General features: G+C 46.4%; 1 protein-coding gene and 2 long non-coding RNA genes across 3 annotated transcripts; 1 reads left to right on the forward strand and 2 right to left on the reverse strand.

Moving 5' to 3' along the window:
- The first annotated feature begins 168 nt into the window (after window positions 1-168).
- Window positions 169-5,357, forward strand: LOC144326417 (uncharacterized). The gene is made up of 4 exons (XR_013391504.1): window positions 169-1,846; window positions 3,502-3,548; window positions 3,686-3,771; window positions 4,773-5,357. It is a non-coding gene; the product is annotated as an uncharacterized LOC144326417 (long non-coding RNA).
- A 1,602-nt stretch (window positions 5,358-6,959) lies between these two features.
- Window positions 6,960-10,691, reverse strand: LOC114590962 (uncharacterized). Its single transcript, XR_013391507.1, has 4 exons — window positions 9,809-10,691; window positions 8,617-8,645; window positions 8,084-8,151; window positions 6,960-7,706 (listed from the first exon to the last, which is right to left on the reverse strand). It is a non-coding gene; the product is annotated as an uncharacterized LOC114590962 (long non-coding RNA).
- A 111-nt stretch (window positions 10,692-10,802) lies between these two features.
- Window positions 10,803-17,210, reverse strand: LOC144326199 (uncharacterized). The gene is made up of 3 exons (XM_077922641.1): window positions 16,781-17,210; window positions 15,124-15,435; window positions 10,803-11,642 (listed from the first exon to the last, which is right to left on the reverse strand). Exons 1-3 carry the CDS (start codon window positions 16,836-16,838, stop codon window positions 10,987-10,989), a joined length of 1,026 nt encoding a protein of 341 aa, XP_077778767.1. The 5' UTR covers window positions 16,839-17,210; the 3' UTR covers window positions 10,803-10,986.
- Window positions 17,211-17,558: the final 348 nt, after the last annotated feature.

Consider the following 17,558-nt stretch of genomic DNA (forward strand, 5'->3'; position numbering starts at 1 on the left):
AGCTGGACCTCAGTTTCCGGGCTGAACGATGGGAGTGGAGATGCTCCTTCAGGTATACTGGTCCGAGGCTGTGTAAGAGACCTATTACTGTATCTTTTATCTGTGATGGCTTATTCATACGTACAAATCACCACCCCATGCATGTCTGCAACAGCCCATAGATGACAAGGCACCACTTAAAACAAGAAACAAAGACGGGTTTTTGTACCTTAAAGGATGCATGACCTTACTGTATTGTAATAGCTTAGGGCCCTCGTATTTATGGGACCACCTCTCCTGGTATGCCCCGCAGCGGAACTTAAGGTCCATGAATAACCATAGTTTAGAGGTTCCAGGCTTTAAGGAAGTCAGAGTATCCTCCACCAGGGTCAGGGCCTTCTCAGTGATGGCTCTGAACTGGTGGAATGCTCTGTCCCATGAGACTAGGTCCCTGCAGGATTTAAGTTCCTTCTGCTGGGCCTGTAAGATAGAGCTATTCCGCCTGGCTTTCAATTTGAACTTAGCCTGATCTTTTATTCCCCTCCCTTCCTTCCCTCCCCCTCCCCTTTTTGTGAAGATTGCCCGCTCTGGGATCCCACAGCTAATTCTCCCCAGGTCTCCTCGCTGGCCCAAGTAGGACTAATTTAGCCAGCTAGCCCTGGTGATCATCTAATGTTTATTGGATGGATTTCCCCCCTAAATTGATTTTTGAATTCTGAGTTTATTGTTATTCACGTTTTATACTGTATTTTATGCTGTTTTTTTTGTTGCATCAATTAAGTGTTTTAAATTTGTTGTTAGCTGCCCTGAGCCCAGTTTTCTGAACTGGGAAGGGCAGGGTATAAATAAGAAATTATTATTTATTATTATTAATAGGAGCTGCTTTTCCCACCATGGAGATACCTTTACAGCAGGGGTGGGGAGTGGGGGACTTTGGCCCTCCAGGTATATCTGAACTACAACTCCCATCAGCCTCAGCAAGCATAGCCAATGGCCAGGGTTAAGGGGAGTTGAAGTTCAGCAACACCCAGAGAACCAAAGACTCCACACACCTCAGTTAGAGCTAAGCCGAAGGCTTGTTTTTGCTCAGCTTTGAAAAAGAAATTTTTGATAGGGGATGAAATAAGAAAAGCAGATCAGAGATTATTTATGTATGCTACGACTGCCGCCAGAATTTTAGTAGCCCCAAAATGGAAAACTCAGGAAATACCAACATTTTAGCGGAGTGGCAGGCATAAATGGCTGAATATGTAGAATTAGCAAAACGTGACCCACAAGATCCATCACCAAGAGGAATCCAAGTTCAAAAATGAATGGAGTAAATTTGTTGAGCATATAGGTAATAACTGTAGAAGTTTAAAGACGGTAGTAGGATTAAAATTAGTTTTGTGATGTGTATAGGATGCTATGAAGAATCTGCGAAAAAAGAGAAAATTCAATACGAAAGCCTGTTGGAGGGAGGGAGGGAAGTCCGCACGCGGTAGAGCGTTTAGAAAATAAGTGGACACATGACTGTTTGAATTTTAGAGTATTTATTTTGTTTGTTTATGTTAAAGAAAACTCAATAAAAAGCATTTGAAAATAAATAAATAAATTTTTGCATTCAGGAGAAAGGGCAGGTGGGGAGGGGGATTTTGGGGTGGGAGTCCCCTTTGTATGTAAAGCTGCCCCACCCCTTCTTCCTCCTGCCCAATGAGGTGTTTGCATTTCTAAGCTGGTTGTCGTTTCCTCCCCACACCCCCAATGATGTAGGGAATACGGCTGACCCGCGTATAATTGGGGGCTGCGTTGCTGGACTCCTTGCTCTCATCTTGGTGGGAGTTGTCGTATTCCTCATCTGCAGGAATCGTCGCTCGCACAGCATCAGGTACCGAAATTGGGGTGGTTTTTTTATGTATGTCGCTTAGACTGGAGTTTCCAGTCTGTGAAAGCATCCGTTTGTGTCTGCAAAACACTGGTTTCTGAAAGGATTCGATATGTCTCCACGCAACCATGAAGTTGTAACATACATTTATATTCGGATACAATCAGACCAGTGGCGCTGTGGGTTAAACCGCAGAACCTAGGACTTGCTGATCAGAAGGTCGGCGGTTCGAATCCCTGCGACGGGGTGAGCTCCCGATACTCAGTCCTTGCTCCTGCTAACCTAGCAGTTCAAAAGCACGTCAGAGTGCAAGTAGATAAATAGGTACCGCTCCGGCAGGAAGGTAAACGGCGTTTCTGTGCGCTGCTCTGGTTCCCCAGAAGCGGCTTAGTCCTGCTGGCCACATGACCCGGAAGCTGTACACCGGCTCCCTCAGCCAATAAAGCGAGATGAGCGCCGCAACCCCAGAGTTGGCCACGACTGGACCTAATGGTCAGGGGTCCCTTTACCTTTACCCCTTTACAATCAGACCAACAGCGCCACCTAGAGATGCTGAGGTTCGATACTCCTTAGAAGAACTCCTGAATAGGCAAATATCCTGGGTTTTATTTCTGAATCAACATTCCAAGTTTGATCTTTTTATTTTAGCAATGACCCAAGTGGACTGAAATGGCTAGCTTTTACGTAATGGAAATTTAGCACTAAAGTGGAAGCATTCTCAGAAATTCCAAGACTTTTTTTCCTAGTCCACTTACATCAGAGATGGAATTTTTCTCGCTATTGGTCCTTGGGCTTGCCAGTCGGAAGTTCGCGGTTCGAATCCCCGCAACGGGGTGAGCTCCCGTTGTTCTGTCCCAGCTCCTGCCAACCTAGCAGTTCGAAAGCACGCCAAAAAGTGCAAGTAGATAAATAGGTACTGCTCCAGAAGGAAGGTCAACAGCGTTTCCATGCGCTGCTCTGGTTTTGCCAGAAGCAGCTTAGTCATGCTGGCCACATGACCTGGAAAAACTGTCTGCGGACAAACGTCGGCTCCCTCGGCCGGTAAAGCGAGATGAGCACCGCAACCCCAGAGTCATTCACGACTGGACTTAACTGTCAGGGGTCCTTTACCTTTACCTTTTAAAATCCAACTCTGTTAAGTGACCAACTTTATCAGTCTCTCAGAGTCCAATAAATATATGCTCTGTCACCCCAGAACTTTGGTCTCCTTGGAACTTGGGGTCATATCCAATGCTACTCATACATAGAATATACCCATTGAAGGCAATGGACACAACTGACTTAGGTTTATTGATTTCAATGGGTCCCCTGGATACAACTCCTGGTCTCCAACCAGATGCTGTGGACTTACACCCTCTCAGGATCTTGGCCATGTCATCACATGCTCTGAAAGCCATGACTTGGCTCAAGCATCTAAAATGTAACCAGCCAATCTTGAACTAGCATTCCACGAGGCTCTGGAAACAACAGCCGCACAACCAACTCACAAAATTGGAGCTGTATGGACAGAGTCTCAATTTACCATGTCTTATCAGAAGTGTGTTGTTGTTGGTGATATAAAATGCCCACTCAAACACAGCACATTTCTCCTGTCCAAATGAACAGTGTGAATAGCAAATGCGCAGAAAGCATTTCTCTGTCGTTCTTTTAACCCCCAGTGAGACTACGAAGGCGAAGGAAATGCAAGGGAGGAAGGACCCAGATGGTGAGTTGTAGGGCTTTTGTCCTACTTATGGCTCTTTCTGATGTGGCAATTATTGCATGAGGATGATGGGAGTTGGAGTCCAATGCCTGGGGCTGTGGGTTCACTCTTCCTGTCTTATGCCCTTCTTTCGATCCCAGGACCAGAAGGATCTTCAAAGAGAAGAGAGGAAACAGAACCTGGAATGGAAGCAGAACCTGGAACGGAAGACCCCACCTACATGGAGGTAACTTCTAACTGGGTAACTTCTCCTGTTCCTGCTGAGGATAAACAGGGAGCCTGTTCCTATTGTTATAGGAGTTGGGGGTTGGTATGGGTAAAGGCTTAATAAAGACTGGACATAGGAGATCAGGGTTCAAATCCCCACTAAGTCATGAAGCTCACTGGGTGACCTTTTAAATAAACAAATAAACAAAGTAATAATAATATAAATAAAAATGTGCATAAAAATGAGACCATTATTTATCCTAACTATCCAACTTTCCAACCCCCCCGAAACCACTTCTTGAGATGGTTTGACCCCTTTCTACAAATATCTTCCCAATTTCCTCAAAGTCGTTTCTCTTCCATATTCCCCTCCGTACTTTGACAGCGCTTGTTAATTTATCATTAATCGCTGTATCTCACACTTCTTTATATACCATTCCGTGGGTGACCTTGAGCCGTTTGGGCCAAGCTCACGCTTTTGGCCTAAACTACCTCACAGGATTGTTTTGGGGATGGGAAAGATGCACGTACATCTCACTTGATCTCAGAGGAAAGGTAGGATATTAAATAAATAAATATGGAAAGTTCGGCTTGCAGGCTTCCCATTGGCACCCGGCTGACCCTTGTGGCCAAAAGGATACTGGACAAGATGGGTCTTTGGTCTGATCTAGCCAGGCTGTTCTTAAAACTATTTATTTTTGCCTTGTGCTCTGAGCCAGTGTAGTGTAGTGGTTAAGAGTGGTGGACTCGTAATCTGGGGAACCGGGTTCGCTTCCCCGCTCCTCCACATGCAGCTGCTGGGTGACCTTGGGCCAGTCACACTTCTCTGAAGTCTCTCAGCCCCACTCACCTCACAGAGTGTTTGTTGTGGGGGAGGAAGGGAAAGGAGAATGTTAGCCGCTTTGAGACTCCTGAAGGGGAGTGATGAAGCGGGGTATCAAATCCAAACTCCTCCTCCTCCACTTCTTCTTCTTCTCCTTCTCGTGTCTCTTTTCTCTTTCCCTACCCAATGCTATCCAGGGAGCCGATCGAATCGAATACACAGCTCTAGAGTTCAGAGAGGCTGGAGGGTGCCAGACTAAGATGGATAACGGGACGCCAGCCGTCATATACGCCGAAATACCCAAGAGCGACTTAACCAAGAGGGTTGGCTAGTTGCTGCTGCCACTGCACATCTCAAGGATCGCGAACAGAAACAATTCCTTCCGACGAACTTAGGAATTTCTGCAAACGTTTTAACAGCTCAGGATACCAGGAAAGCTTGATAAGACACTGTCTGAAGAAGTATGAGCAGGAAGTGTCAGCAGCCGTGAACTATTGGGGTCAGAGAAGGCGGACAAGTGGCAGCCGTTTGAAAGGAAATTTCCTGCCTTTGGATTACAAAATATTAGAAACCACACGCACTGCAATACATTTTTGTCTCCTGTGAATTGTGCAGTGGCGAGTTCAGAAGAGCCACTCCATGACGAAGGTCACAGCCACACTCCTTCTAAACTTACACAACCTTCTAAGATTACCGTATTTTTTGCTCTATAGGACTCACTTTTTCCCTCCTAAAAAGTAAGGGGAAATGTGTGTGCATCTTATGGAGCAAGTGCAGGCTGCGCAGCTATCCCAGAAGCCAGAACAGCAAGAGGGATTGCTGCTTTCGCTGCGCAGCGATCCCTCTTGCTGTTCTGGCTTATGAGATTCAGGATATTTTTTCCCTTGTTTTCCTCCTCCAAAAACTAGGTGCGTCTTGTGGTCTGGTGCGTCTTATAGAGCGAAAAATACGGTATACAATCATTTCATAATCACACAATAATAATACTTGGGGCTACATAGCAATGTCTCCATGGGTTGGCCATCAGGTAGATCTATTATTTTCTGTGTGCACACACACACTGGATGCAAAGGAAAGAGGAGGGTGCAAACAACTTCAGTCGTGATAAGTAAATCTGTGTTTCTTCCTGCCAGGAAACCTGAGGTCTTTTTTGGGCATGTGCTGAGGCATTTCTGTAGATGCCTGGACACCTTTGATTTTCATTTTATAATACCATTTTCTCAATATTCCAGCTCGGCACAAAACGGCAGAAGTAATGAGAATGATGGTAATCAGTGCTTTCCCCCCTAGAAATATAGGTACTCACCATGAAGTTGTTAACAGTAAGTGCCACACTTTTTAGCAAAATCAAAAAAAGAGGGGCCGGTATTGCGTACCCTTGAGGGGGGAAAGCACTAATAGTAATACAGTGGTACCTCGGGTTAAGAACTTAATTCGTTCCGGAGGTCCGTTCTTAACCTGAAACTGTTCAAAACCTGAGGTACCACTTTAGCTAATGGGGCCTCCCGCTGCCGCCACACGATTTCTGTTCTCATCCTGAGGTAAAGTTCTTAACCTGAGGTACTATTTCTGGGTTAGCGGAGTCTGTAACCTGAAGTGTCTGTAACCTGAGGTACCACTGTAATAATAATAACTGCTGCTCCAAGACCAGCAAGGATTTGGGGTTTCTCGCACGAAAGGCTGCTTCTTCCTTTCCTTCCTTGCCTGCAGGGGCAATTTTTCATTTTTTAATGCAGCTGCTTTGTGTAAGAACTCTTCTGTGCGAAAGAGTTGTTGTTGTTGTTTTAAAAAAACAACCACTGGGAACTTGCATCCATTCTTATCAGCTGATGGAAGTAAAATGGATGTAGCGGGTTTGGTGATAGTTAATTTCAACTCTAGTTTGACTTCCTGTCGTACTGGATGAACCAACAGGACAGCTAAGCACATGCTCAGGACACCAGGAAAGCAGGAACAGAAAATAATATATATTTGTAAAGAATTTGACATTTGATTTTTAAAAAATAATAATTGAAGTAGTCACCATGGGGGGGGAATCAGAATTTTGTTAGATTTCCTTCAACTCCACTCTATACCCTTGCCCTGGTCCCCCCCCCCCCCGGTTCTCTTTTTATTTATTACTTATTCCTACCTAAACCAGGGGGCACCTATGGATACAAATTGAAATAATGTGAGGAAATCAGATCCTGTCTTGTGCTGCAATGTTTTACTTTTTTTTTTTTTTTAAGTTTATTTTACAGTTTAGCATGGTTTTCATTTTGAATGATGTGGCGGGCTTCACCATGACATTTTCAGTGCTTGGGGCCTCTAAATCTGGCCCTGACTCTGTGAGATTAAGGAAGAGAGATTAATCTTGAGAAAGCATTGGATGGGAAAGGGGTGTGTATGTGAGAGAGACAGTGTGTGTGGTGCACACACACTCTACCAGTGGTGGTGAACCTTGGCACTCCAGATGTTTTGAAACTACAACTCCCATCATCCCTAGCTAGCAGGACCAGTGGTCAGGGATGATGGGAGTTGTAGTTCCAAAACATCTGGAGTGCCAAAGTTCGCTATCACTGCACTATACATTTAAAACACCTTAGAAGCACCATCATTCCCTCAAGGAATTCTGGGAGCTGTAGATTACCCCTCACAGAGTTGCAGTTCCCAGCACCGCTTTAACAAGCTACAAGGCCCAGAATTCTTTGAGGGGGCAAGAATGCGCTTTGAATATATTTTAAAATAGGGTTGCCATATTCCCCAAAGTGAAAATCCGAACAAAGTTGTTGTGCTTTTTCTCTCTCTCACAGCCAGAGAGAGAGAGGCAGGAAGCAGAAAAGGTGACAAAAAGCAGGCCTGTTTAAAGGAAGCAGGAGGCTGGGGTGGCTTTCAGGGACATGGAGTCTGAGGAGCAAAAGTCATGTGTGGGAACCTCTTGTCCACTGTTTCCGGAGGCTTTGAGAGGAAGCAGCAAAAGGAACTGTGCAGAGGAGATGTAGAATTTGTGGCTGCCAATGTTAGAAGTGTGGGCGTCGGAAGTGACGGCGTCAGACAATGACCGCATACACCGTGGTGCTGTCTTGAGCGCAAGCAGAGATGGATTTCCTTCGGGGATATTCCAGTTGTGCATAATGAAGGGAAGCAGGTCCCTGCGAGGAGAAGCAAGAAAAGAGAAAGGGCGATTTAGGGAGTTGAATGTGCAGCGCCTGCCCCAAATTACCGTATTTTTCGCTCTATAAGACGCACCAGACCACAAGATGCACCTAGTTTTTGGAAGAGGAAAACAAGAAAAAAAAATATTCTGAATCTCAGAAGCCAGAACAGCAAGAGGGATCGCTGCGCAGTGAAAGCAGCAATCCCTCTTGCTGTTCTGGCTTCTGGGATAGCTGCGCAGCCTGCATTGGCTCCATAAGACGCACACACATTTCCCCTTACTTTTTAGGAAAGAAAAAGTGAGTCTTATAGAGCAAAAAATACAGTATATCCTAGCCCCAAGCTCCGCCAGGAATGCCCAGCCGGTATTTACCTCATCCAGACTCTTCCTCTGGTAAAGTTCCTCATTCACTCTGGCTGGATTTATCACAGAAGTGCAGCCTTGGGATCGCCGTGGCAAGTGGGATGAAAGAAACATGAAATCATTTATCAGGGCAATCTCTCTGGGCCATGTGTGGAACTCCCTGCTGTGGGAATTTCATGAGGAAAGATGCCTTCTCCCAACATGATATTCTTGGAGTGCATCTGTGGAACACCCTCCCACCAGATGTCAAAGAGATAAACAACTACCTGACATTTAGAAGACATCTGAAGGCAGGCCTGTTCAGGGAAGTTTTTAACGTGTGACATTTTAATGTATTTTTAATCTTTGTTGGAAGCCGCCCAGAGTGGCTGGGGAAACCCAGCCAGATGGGCGGGGTACAAATAATAAATTATTATTATTATTATTATTATTATTATTATTATTATTATTATTTCTCTCCCACCAACCCCTGACCACTGACCAGTCTGGAAGATGAAGCTTTTTTAAATGGCAAAAGGAAGAACTTCTCATTCATTCCTCACCTGTCCTCTCCTTCCTTCCTCTCTGCTTCCTAGAAAGAAAATTGCAGGAGTCTTAGGGCTACATACATTTTATGGTCGACATGGCAACGTCAGCAACAGTGGTACTCTGAATTAAACTCTCCATCCCTCCTTCACCAATTTATAGGAATAGATCATTAAGTCTTCATAAAGTGTGTGTGAGAGTATGGAAGTGAGAGCTGGACCATAAAGAAGGCTGATCGTCGAAGAATTGATGCTTTTGAATTATGGTGTTGGAGGAGACTCTTGAGAGTCCCATGGACTGCAAGAAGATCCAACCTCTCCATTCTTAAGGAAATTAGCCCTGAGTGCTCACTGGAAGGACAGATCCTGAAGCTGAGGCTCCAATACTTTGGCCACCTCATGAGAAGAGAAGACTCCCTGGAAAAGACCCTGATATTGGGAAAGATGGAGGGCACAAGGAGAAGGGGACGGCAGAGGACGAGATGGTTGGACAGTGTTCTTGAAGCTACCAGAATGAGTTTTACCAAACTGCAGGAGGCCGTGGAAGACAGGAGTGCCTGGCGTGCTCTGGTCCATGGGGTCACGAAGAGTCGGAAACAACTAAACAACAACAACAAAGTGTGTTTCCCTATCCATGGCTACCAGTGACGGGGATTGAGAATGACACACTATGATGCCATCATAATACAAGTACCATTTCATTATATTTGCTGGCTCTAAGGGGTTGTTTTGATTTTAACCCTGCCTGGTACTAACAGGAAGGCCCAGATGTGTGTCGCCGTGGAGCAGGGATATGAAACTGTCTTGCATGAAAATGTCAGAGCACTGGTCTGTCTGCTATAGGGATGAGGGAACCTATGGCTCTCCAGATATTGTCCAACTCCCATCAGCCCCAGGGGTGGATCTACTCTGAAACTCATGAAGCTAAAGCTTCAGGGCTCCTAATCCTGGAAGAGCTCCTGAAGAATATTTAGTGCTTAAACTTTAGACCTCCAAGGTCCACCACTGCTGTCAGCTTCTTCCTCCTTAGTCTCAGAGTTGACCTTGGAGGATGGGGACTAAACTAGAATGAGTTGCCTTCTCCTGTCGTTGGCTTTGGCGCCACCTACTGTTGGCCTCCCTGTCTCCCGCCCTACCAGGCTCCATAGACACCAGACAGCACTGCGTTCACCGCCGCCAAGTCCCTCCACGGAAAACACCTTTGACTCACCTGGCTTCCGGCTGCCTCTTCCACATCCACACAGCTGTTCCAAGAGCAGCCAGGACCAGAGCCAGACCAAGGAACAGCAAGGCCCAAATCCAGATTTCGGTGCCCTTCACTCCACCGGCTTCTGCAGGCGCAGCGCCCGTAGTCTCAGCAGCGGAAGGACTTGGCGAGAGAAATGACACCAAATAGGGAGGCAGCTCAGCAGAAGCAGAACCTTCAGGGAAGGGTTGGGAGGTTGTTTTGAAATGAGGGACAAACGGCGCTTTTCACCCTGACCTCAAAATTGCCTGTCAGCCTTCCTTGGAAGCAAGAAGGCCAGCCAGTGTAGGCAGTCATAGAATCATAGAACTGTGGAGTTGGGAGGGACCCTGAGGGTCATCTAGTCCAACCCCCTGCAATGCAGGAATCTCGATCCTGTGCTAGATGGTCCAATAGTATGACTCTGCATTGGCAGCTTCATGTGTTCCTATGGACTTGGGACCTTCTGCAAGTGCTTTGGTTGGTCCTCACTCCTGAACCTCTGTAACATAATTGATCCCTCATCCCAGGCCTGTAGCCCTGAGATGCTGAGCACTTTTGTCAAGGGATAGTAGGAGACAATCCATCTCAGGGCTACAGGCCGGCTCTTGTGCATCCAAGATTCACATAACTGAAAGCATTTTCATTTAGGCAAGCCGACCCAGACATAATGGCATGCCATTTTATTGTGTCTCTGTGTTTGTTTTAACACTGCTTATCGCTACACATATAACAAAAATGTAAGTATGTCATCACGCTGCAGCTCCCTTGATGGCCCACAGATGGCACTACAGCATGACCACAGACTTCTGAGAGCAGCTAGGTCACTCACAGTGGTGTTATAGGGTGAGGAAAAGGGATATATTGTCATACCCTCCAATACGTTGGGTCCCAAAGGTGGGACCCGCATCTTCCTGGACATGCTCCCACACATGACACACACAAGATCATGGAGCCCAAAAGACACACTTTTTTTGGGGGGGGGGTGCGCATGGAGCTCCCCAAAAGCTGTGGAAGATCGTACCACCACAAAAGTGCTTTTTCTGGAGCAAGATTGCAGCATGAAATTGTGTGGGGTCGCAGCGCCCAGAATGGCCACCGTGCTCTTACATGAAAACGGGGTGTCCTGCTTTTACCACGACACTTGCTAGGTAGGTATTATTTTATACACAAAATGCTTGGAGGTTCCTGTTGATTAAGTGGCATATGAATCTTATCAAACCAAATGAAATAAATAGCATTGCACTAGGTGGGATTTCTTCCATCCCTTTGGCACTGAGATGGAAAAAGCTGTACCTGCTGCAGTCTTCCTTTTCTGCACAAGTCTTCAGAGCCAGATGGGGAACCTGCCTTCCAGATGTTTTTGGACTCCAATTCCCATCAACCCCAGCCAGCATCAGCCAATGGCCAGGGAGGATAGGAGTTGTAGTCAAAGAACATCTGGAGGACCATAGGTTTTCCATACTTGCTTTAACGCAGAGGCTGGATGTAAGCTGGACAACCGCACAGAGTATTTCAAATTCACCTGCACCCCTCTCTCGGACGGGTGGCTCCAAGCAAATTTCAGAGACCCAAGTGTGATTGGCAAGCGAGTGGCATTCCCAGCGCCCCCAAGCCCTCCGCCGGGTGGACAGTAATTGGACAAGGGACCCGTAATTGGTCTTCTCGAACCAGCGCTCATTGCCCAGCGGTTTTGAGTTCAGCATCCAGCGAAAAGAGTTTTCCTTGAAGTTGCCTGGCGAGCGGCAGTGACGGCAGCTGAGCCGCAAAGAGGAGGCGTTGAGCCACCAGAAGGAGACATAGACATTGTTGTGGCAGCCTGAGGAGAGAAGAGGAAAAGGGTCGAATTAGCAGGCCGAGCTCCAGGTTCAAAGAGGTCCTCAGCAAAGTACCGTATTTTTCCATGTATAAGATGCCCCCATGTATAAGACGACCCCTATTTTTTTAAACCCCAAATTAAGAAATTAAGTTGTTTAGCTTTCGGGGGTGGGGGAGGTCACTTCCACCAATTGCTCACCTGCCTGCCCGCCACTGCCGATCGCTTGCACAGCCACTGCCAATCGCACACCTTGCCAGTGCCACCAATTGCCCGCTCACCGCCACCAATCGCCTGCTCAATTGCCTCGTTGTTGTTGTTGTTTAGTCATTTAGTCGTGTCCGACTCTTCGTGACCCCATGGACCAGAGCACGCCAGGCACTTCTGTCTTCCACTGCCTCCCGCAGTCTGCTCAAACTCATGCTGGTAGCTTCGAGAACACTGTCCAACCATCTCGTCCTCGGTCTTCCCCTTCTCCTTGTGCCCTCCATCTTTCCCAACATCAGGGTCTTTTCCAGGGAGTCTTCTCTTCTCATGAGGTGGCCAAAGTATTGGAGCCTCAGCTTCAGGATCTGTCCATCCAGTTAGCACTCAGGGCTGATTTCCTTCAGAATGGAGAGGTTTGATCTTCTTGCAGTCCATGGGACTCTCAAGAGTCTCCTCCAGCACCAGAATTCAAAAGCATCAATTCTTCGGCGATCAATTGCCTCAGCCACAGCCAATAATCACGCACCCAGTCGCCGCTGCCCATCTCCTGCTTGCTGCTGCCATTAATTGCACGTCCCCCCTCTGCATTCACTATCCGTGTATAAGATGACACCCAATTTTTGCTCATTATTTTTTTTAGCAGGAAGCATTGTCTTATACACAGAAAAATATGGTACTTTCTGGTCAGCCCCCCCCCCCCCTCATAGGCTTATGTTTCGGGCCTTCTTTGGTAGCAATGGAGGGCGGCTCTGAGCCGCATCAAACCTCGCTCACAATGCCCCTATTGGAGCAATTCAACACGGGCCAAATCCACACTATAATTTTAAAGCGCTATACAGCGGTACCTTAGTTTAAGAACAGCTTAGTTTATGAACAACTTGGATTAAGAACGCTGCAAACCCGGAAGTAGGTGTTTTGGTTTGTGAACTCTGCCTTGGAATAAGAACATGTTTCGCTTCCTGTCGAGTGTGTTCCATTTGTAAATTGAGTCCCCCGCTGCTATGGGAAAGCACGCCTTGGTTTAAGAATGCTTTGGTTTAAGAATGGACTTCCGGAACGGATTAAGTTCCTAAACCAAGGTACCACTGTACAACTTTAACAGCCAAAGATTCCTGGAAAGGATAGCTCATTAAGGGTGCTCATCCCTGGAGTGGTCAATCCCTCTTCCCAAGGAACTCTGGGAATTGCAGCTCTGTGAGGGGAAGCAGGGGTCTCCCAAGCCCTTAACAAACTGCAGCTCCCAGAATCCTTTGGGGGGGAAGCCAAGACTCTCAATGTGGCGCCATAGCACTGTCAATGAGTAGAATTGTGAGGAGCTGTACATGACGGCTCATAGTCCTGGCCATCCCAAGGCAAGGGTCAGTGCTGGGAGTTGGAGGGGGTGCTGTCAAGGTACTGGGACCCAGCAGAAGCACAAGGGTGCTGGGTGTCAACACACCTGGTCTGATGAACAGCATCGCTTGGCTGAGGGCACTTGTGGGAGAGATCCTAGACGTGGCTGCATTTATTGTGCTATTTTTCCCCCTAGCTGCCTTCCTACAGCTTAAGATGGTTGGCATGCAGTTGCTGTGAGGAGAGGCTACAAGGCTATGACAAAAAGAGCAGAGATCTTCAGAGATGGAAAGAAGATGAAGTCCCTACCAGAGAAGAATGGCAGACCAAGTTGATGAATTATGCCGAAATGGCTAAAATGACCGGAAGAATCAGAAATTGGGAAGACCAAAATTTTAATAGGAAATGGGAAATTTTTTAAACTTACCTTAAAAACCATTGTAAACCATTACAATCATTAATAGGATTGGAATAACACTTGTAATTTAATGGTGAAGTTTTGGATACAATGGAGGAGGGAAGTCCAGGAGATTCTCTGGAATCTTGTTTCTATGTTGTATGTTGGATATGTGACTCCCCAATTCTGTAATTCTGTCGCAAGCCAAGAACAAGGTGGCCTTGTATTCTGTGTTACAGAGGCCAGTGCTACAGGGCTGGATTTAGGTTTGATGAAGCCCTAAGCTACTGAAGGTAATGGGGCCCTTTATATGACCAGCTGTCCTTTGTCAACAACAAATTGTTGCTGTGTTTTGTGTTGAATATATGCTATATGGTAATTTATGGACCTAATAGGTATCTAAAGCCATTTACACATAACAAAATATGCATGTTATCAAAGTAATTGTGAACTGAAATACAATTAAGAAGTAGTATATTAATAGTGACAGATCGTGAAGCTGAGGCTCCAATACTTTGGCCACCTCATGAGAAGAGAAGACTCCCTGGAAAAGACCCTGATGCTGGGAAAGATGGAGGGCACAAGGAGAAGGGGACGGCAGAGGACGAGATGGTGGGATAGTGTTCTCGAAGCTACCAGTATGAGTTTGACCAAACTGCAGGAGACAGTGGAAGACAGGAGTGCCTGGCGTGCTCTGGTCCAGGGGGTCACAAAGAGTCGGACATGACTAAATGACTAAACAACAACAACAACATATTAATAGTGAAATACAATTAAGAAGAAGTATATTAATAGTGAAATAAATATTAAGCTCTAACTTAAAATGATTGGGGGGCCCATTACTTACATCATAGGAGCCTACACAACACAAAACACTGTTGCTGTATGTAGGTTTTATTTTATATGTCTTTTATCTTATATTTTGGAAATGTACATCCAGGTTTTTTCCCTTTAATTTTTTTGGAGGCCCCCAAGAGAGTGGAGCCCTAAGCTATAGCTTGTTTAGCTTATACGTAAATCCGGCGCTGCTTCTGTTTCAAGAGGTCCTCTGTTTGAAGGTCTGTATAGTTAAAGCTATGGTTTCCCCAGTAGTGATGTATGGAAGTGAGAGCTGGACCATAAAGAAGGCTGATCGCCGAAGAATTGATGCTTTTGAATTCTGGTGCTGGAGGAGTCCCATGGGCTGCAAGAAGATCAAACCTCTCCATTCTGAAGGAAATCAGCCCTGAGTGCTCACTGGAAGGACAGATCGTGAAGCTGAGGCTCCAATACTTTGGCCACCTCATGAGAAGAGAAGACTCCCTGGAAAAGACCCTGATGTTGGGAAAGATGGAGGGCGCAAGGAGAAGGGGACGACAGAGGACAAGATGGTTGGACAGTGTTCTCGAAGCTACCAGCACGAGTTTGACCAAACTGCGGGAGGCAGTGGAAGACAGGAGTGCCTGGTGTGCTCTGGTCCAGGGGGTCACAAAGAGTCGGACACGACTAAACGACTAAACAACAACAATAGAGAGAAGGTGAACTTTTGCTATTATTTGAGAAACATACCTGCGGTCACGTCCAGCATGGTTCGAGTCTCTGAGCCGTCGGGCGAACGGCAGACGTAGGTGCCTGAATCGCTCATGACCAGATTCCGGAGGACCAGGGATCCTGATGTCTGGTTTGCCAGCCGCTGGTTGAACCGAACAGGAGCCACCTCATTTCCAGTGAGGCTCCAGGTTATTTCCACGTAACCGCTTTGGACTTCAGCACACCTGGAACTCAGAGGGAGCCAAAACCAACGGATCCAGGGGCTCACGGACTCGCAGGGTAGCGTGGCCTGCTCCCCAGAAGCGCGGACGATTCTCTCGGGGACGAAAGCTGAGGGAGAAGAGGAATGGAAGTGTTAACGTCTCCTCTGCCCAAGCCCTATCCCTCCTCACCCCACACTTGCAAGGCCCCCCACAAAGGAACGATGGAAGCTGCCTTATACTGGTCCATCTGGCTTAGCAATGTCTACACTGGCTGGCAGCATCTCTCCGGGATTTCACACAGGATTATTTCCCAGCCCTGCCTAGAGAGTCCAGGAAATGAACCTGGAAACTTCTGCATGCGAGGCAGGTGTCCTGCCATTGAGCTGTGACTCTGTGCCCTCTTGATTCATTCTTTGCTTTGGAGATTCTGTTGTCTGGTTTATTTAAGCCTCGCATTCCTTTATCCCTTCCTTTATGATTTTCTATTTTATACATTTCAATATTTTTACAATCATTTTAACGTTTCAAAACTCGACTTCCTTCCCCCCTCTTTCTGCGGTTCCTTTATTTTATATTATATTTTATGCATATTCTAAATTTACTTAACTTATTCATTTATCCATCTACTTTAAATATACAGTGGTACCTCGGGTTACAGATGCTTCAGGTGACAGATGCTTCAGACTCCCCTAACCCAGAGATTGTACCTCGGGTTAAGAACTTTGCTTCAGGATGAGAACAGAAATTGCATGGTGGTGGCGCGGCGGCAGTGGGAGACCCCATTAGCTAAAGTGGTGCTTCAGGGAAAGAACAGTTTCAGGTTAAGAACGGACCTCCAGAACAAATTAAGTTCGTAACCCGAGGTACCACTGTATACTCTTATAAAATTGCAGGTTATTACAATAATCCTGCCAATGTTCTCATCTGTTTATTTGTAAATATTCAATAAACCATTTCCATTCTTTTATTAAAAAGTTTTTCCGGTGAGTTTCCTCATTTCTGAATATTCCGTAAGTTTTTGTATCCGTTCTTCTTTCGCTGGGATGACTTCTTCTTTGAGATTTTGGGCAAGTAACATTCTTGCCGCTGTAGTCGCATACATGAATACATTTAGGTAGTTCTGTCCTTATAATTCCCAAAAGCCTCGCATTCCTGCCCTGCCCTTCCTCTCAGTCACTTTCTGACTTGGCAACAGCAGACCCCTCCATGCTAGGATTCTTCGAACGTTTTATTCACAGTCATCAACACAGGGGCCACTTTCCATTATTTAACCACACAGATCCGTGTCCTGTTCTCTGTTTTCCCATGCCGAACCTTTCACTTACCAAAAAAATTTGAAAAAAATCCTATAGATAAATAAAATAATTCTGCCAATTACACCCGTTTGAGAAGCAAACATTCATTCAGGGCCCAACGACATCTCCCAGCCACCACCCATCCTCCTTCTTGATCCTCACAGACAGATCTATTACCGTGTTCTTTCCTCAGGATGAATAATCCTGTCAGTATCCTCAGCCAACAAAATTCCATATTGTTCAGTGTTCTGCCATTTATTTCATAACAACGATAATTCCTGAAGTGAGAGGGTGAACTGCGCAGAACAGGAAAGCATTATTCACTGAGAAATGTTATCTCTCCCTGTGGTGGTGTCTTGGGCTTTTCTAAGAAAAGTCAAACGGAAAAGAGCTACATTTTAATCGCCTCCCGGCAGACACAGTATAACTGGATGTGGGACTTTGCAGGAGAGGAGAATGAGAGCCTGGAAGGCTGACTCACAGTCAGTTAGGATTATTTCTATTTATGCCCGTCTTCCTCGCGGGTGGCGCTGTGGGTTAAACCACAGAGCCTAGGACTTGCCGATCACAAGGTCGGTGGTTCGAATCCCCGCAACGGCGTGAGCTCCCGTTGCCCGGTCCCTGCTCCTGCCCACCCAGCAGTTCGAAAGCACGTCAAAGTGCAAGTAGATGAATAGGTACCGCTCTGGCAGGAAGGTAAACGGCATTTCCATGCACTGCTCTGGTTCGCCAGAAGCAGCTTAGTCATGCTGGCCACATGACCCGGAAGCTGTACGCTGGCTCCCTCGGCCAGTAAAGCAAGATAAGCGCCGCAACCCCAGAGTCGGCCACAACTGGACCTAATGGTCAGGGGTCCCTTTACCTTTTCCCTCATCTCTGAGGGCTTCTGGAAAACAACACTGGTGAAGGAATTGAGGAGATGCTACCAAATTCCGAAGTACAGTCATACCTCGGT

This window comes from Podarcis muralis, chromosome 2 (genome assembly GCF_964188315.1).
Source record: "Podarcis muralis chromosome 2, rPodMur119.hap1.1, whole genome shotgun sequence".
Taxonomy (NCBI): domain Eukaryota; kingdom Metazoa; phylum Chordata; class Lepidosauria; order Squamata; family Lacertidae; genus Podarcis; species Podarcis muralis.

Excerpts from the sequence above, each read along its gene's own strand:
- LOC144326199 (XM_077922641.1), bottom strand. The coding sequence starts at position 16,838 with ATGGAATTTTGTTGGCTGAGGATACTGACAGGATTATTCATCCTGAGG. Across the intron at positions 15,436-16,780 it reads CATCCTGAGGAAAGAACACG|CTTTCGTCCCCGAGAGAATC; the intron begins GTAATAGATCTG and ends CTTCTCCCTCAG. Across the intron at positions 11,643-15,123 it reads CATGCTGGACGTGACCGCAG|GCTGCCACAACAATGTCTAT; the intron begins GTATGTTTCTCA and ends TTCTCTCCTCAG.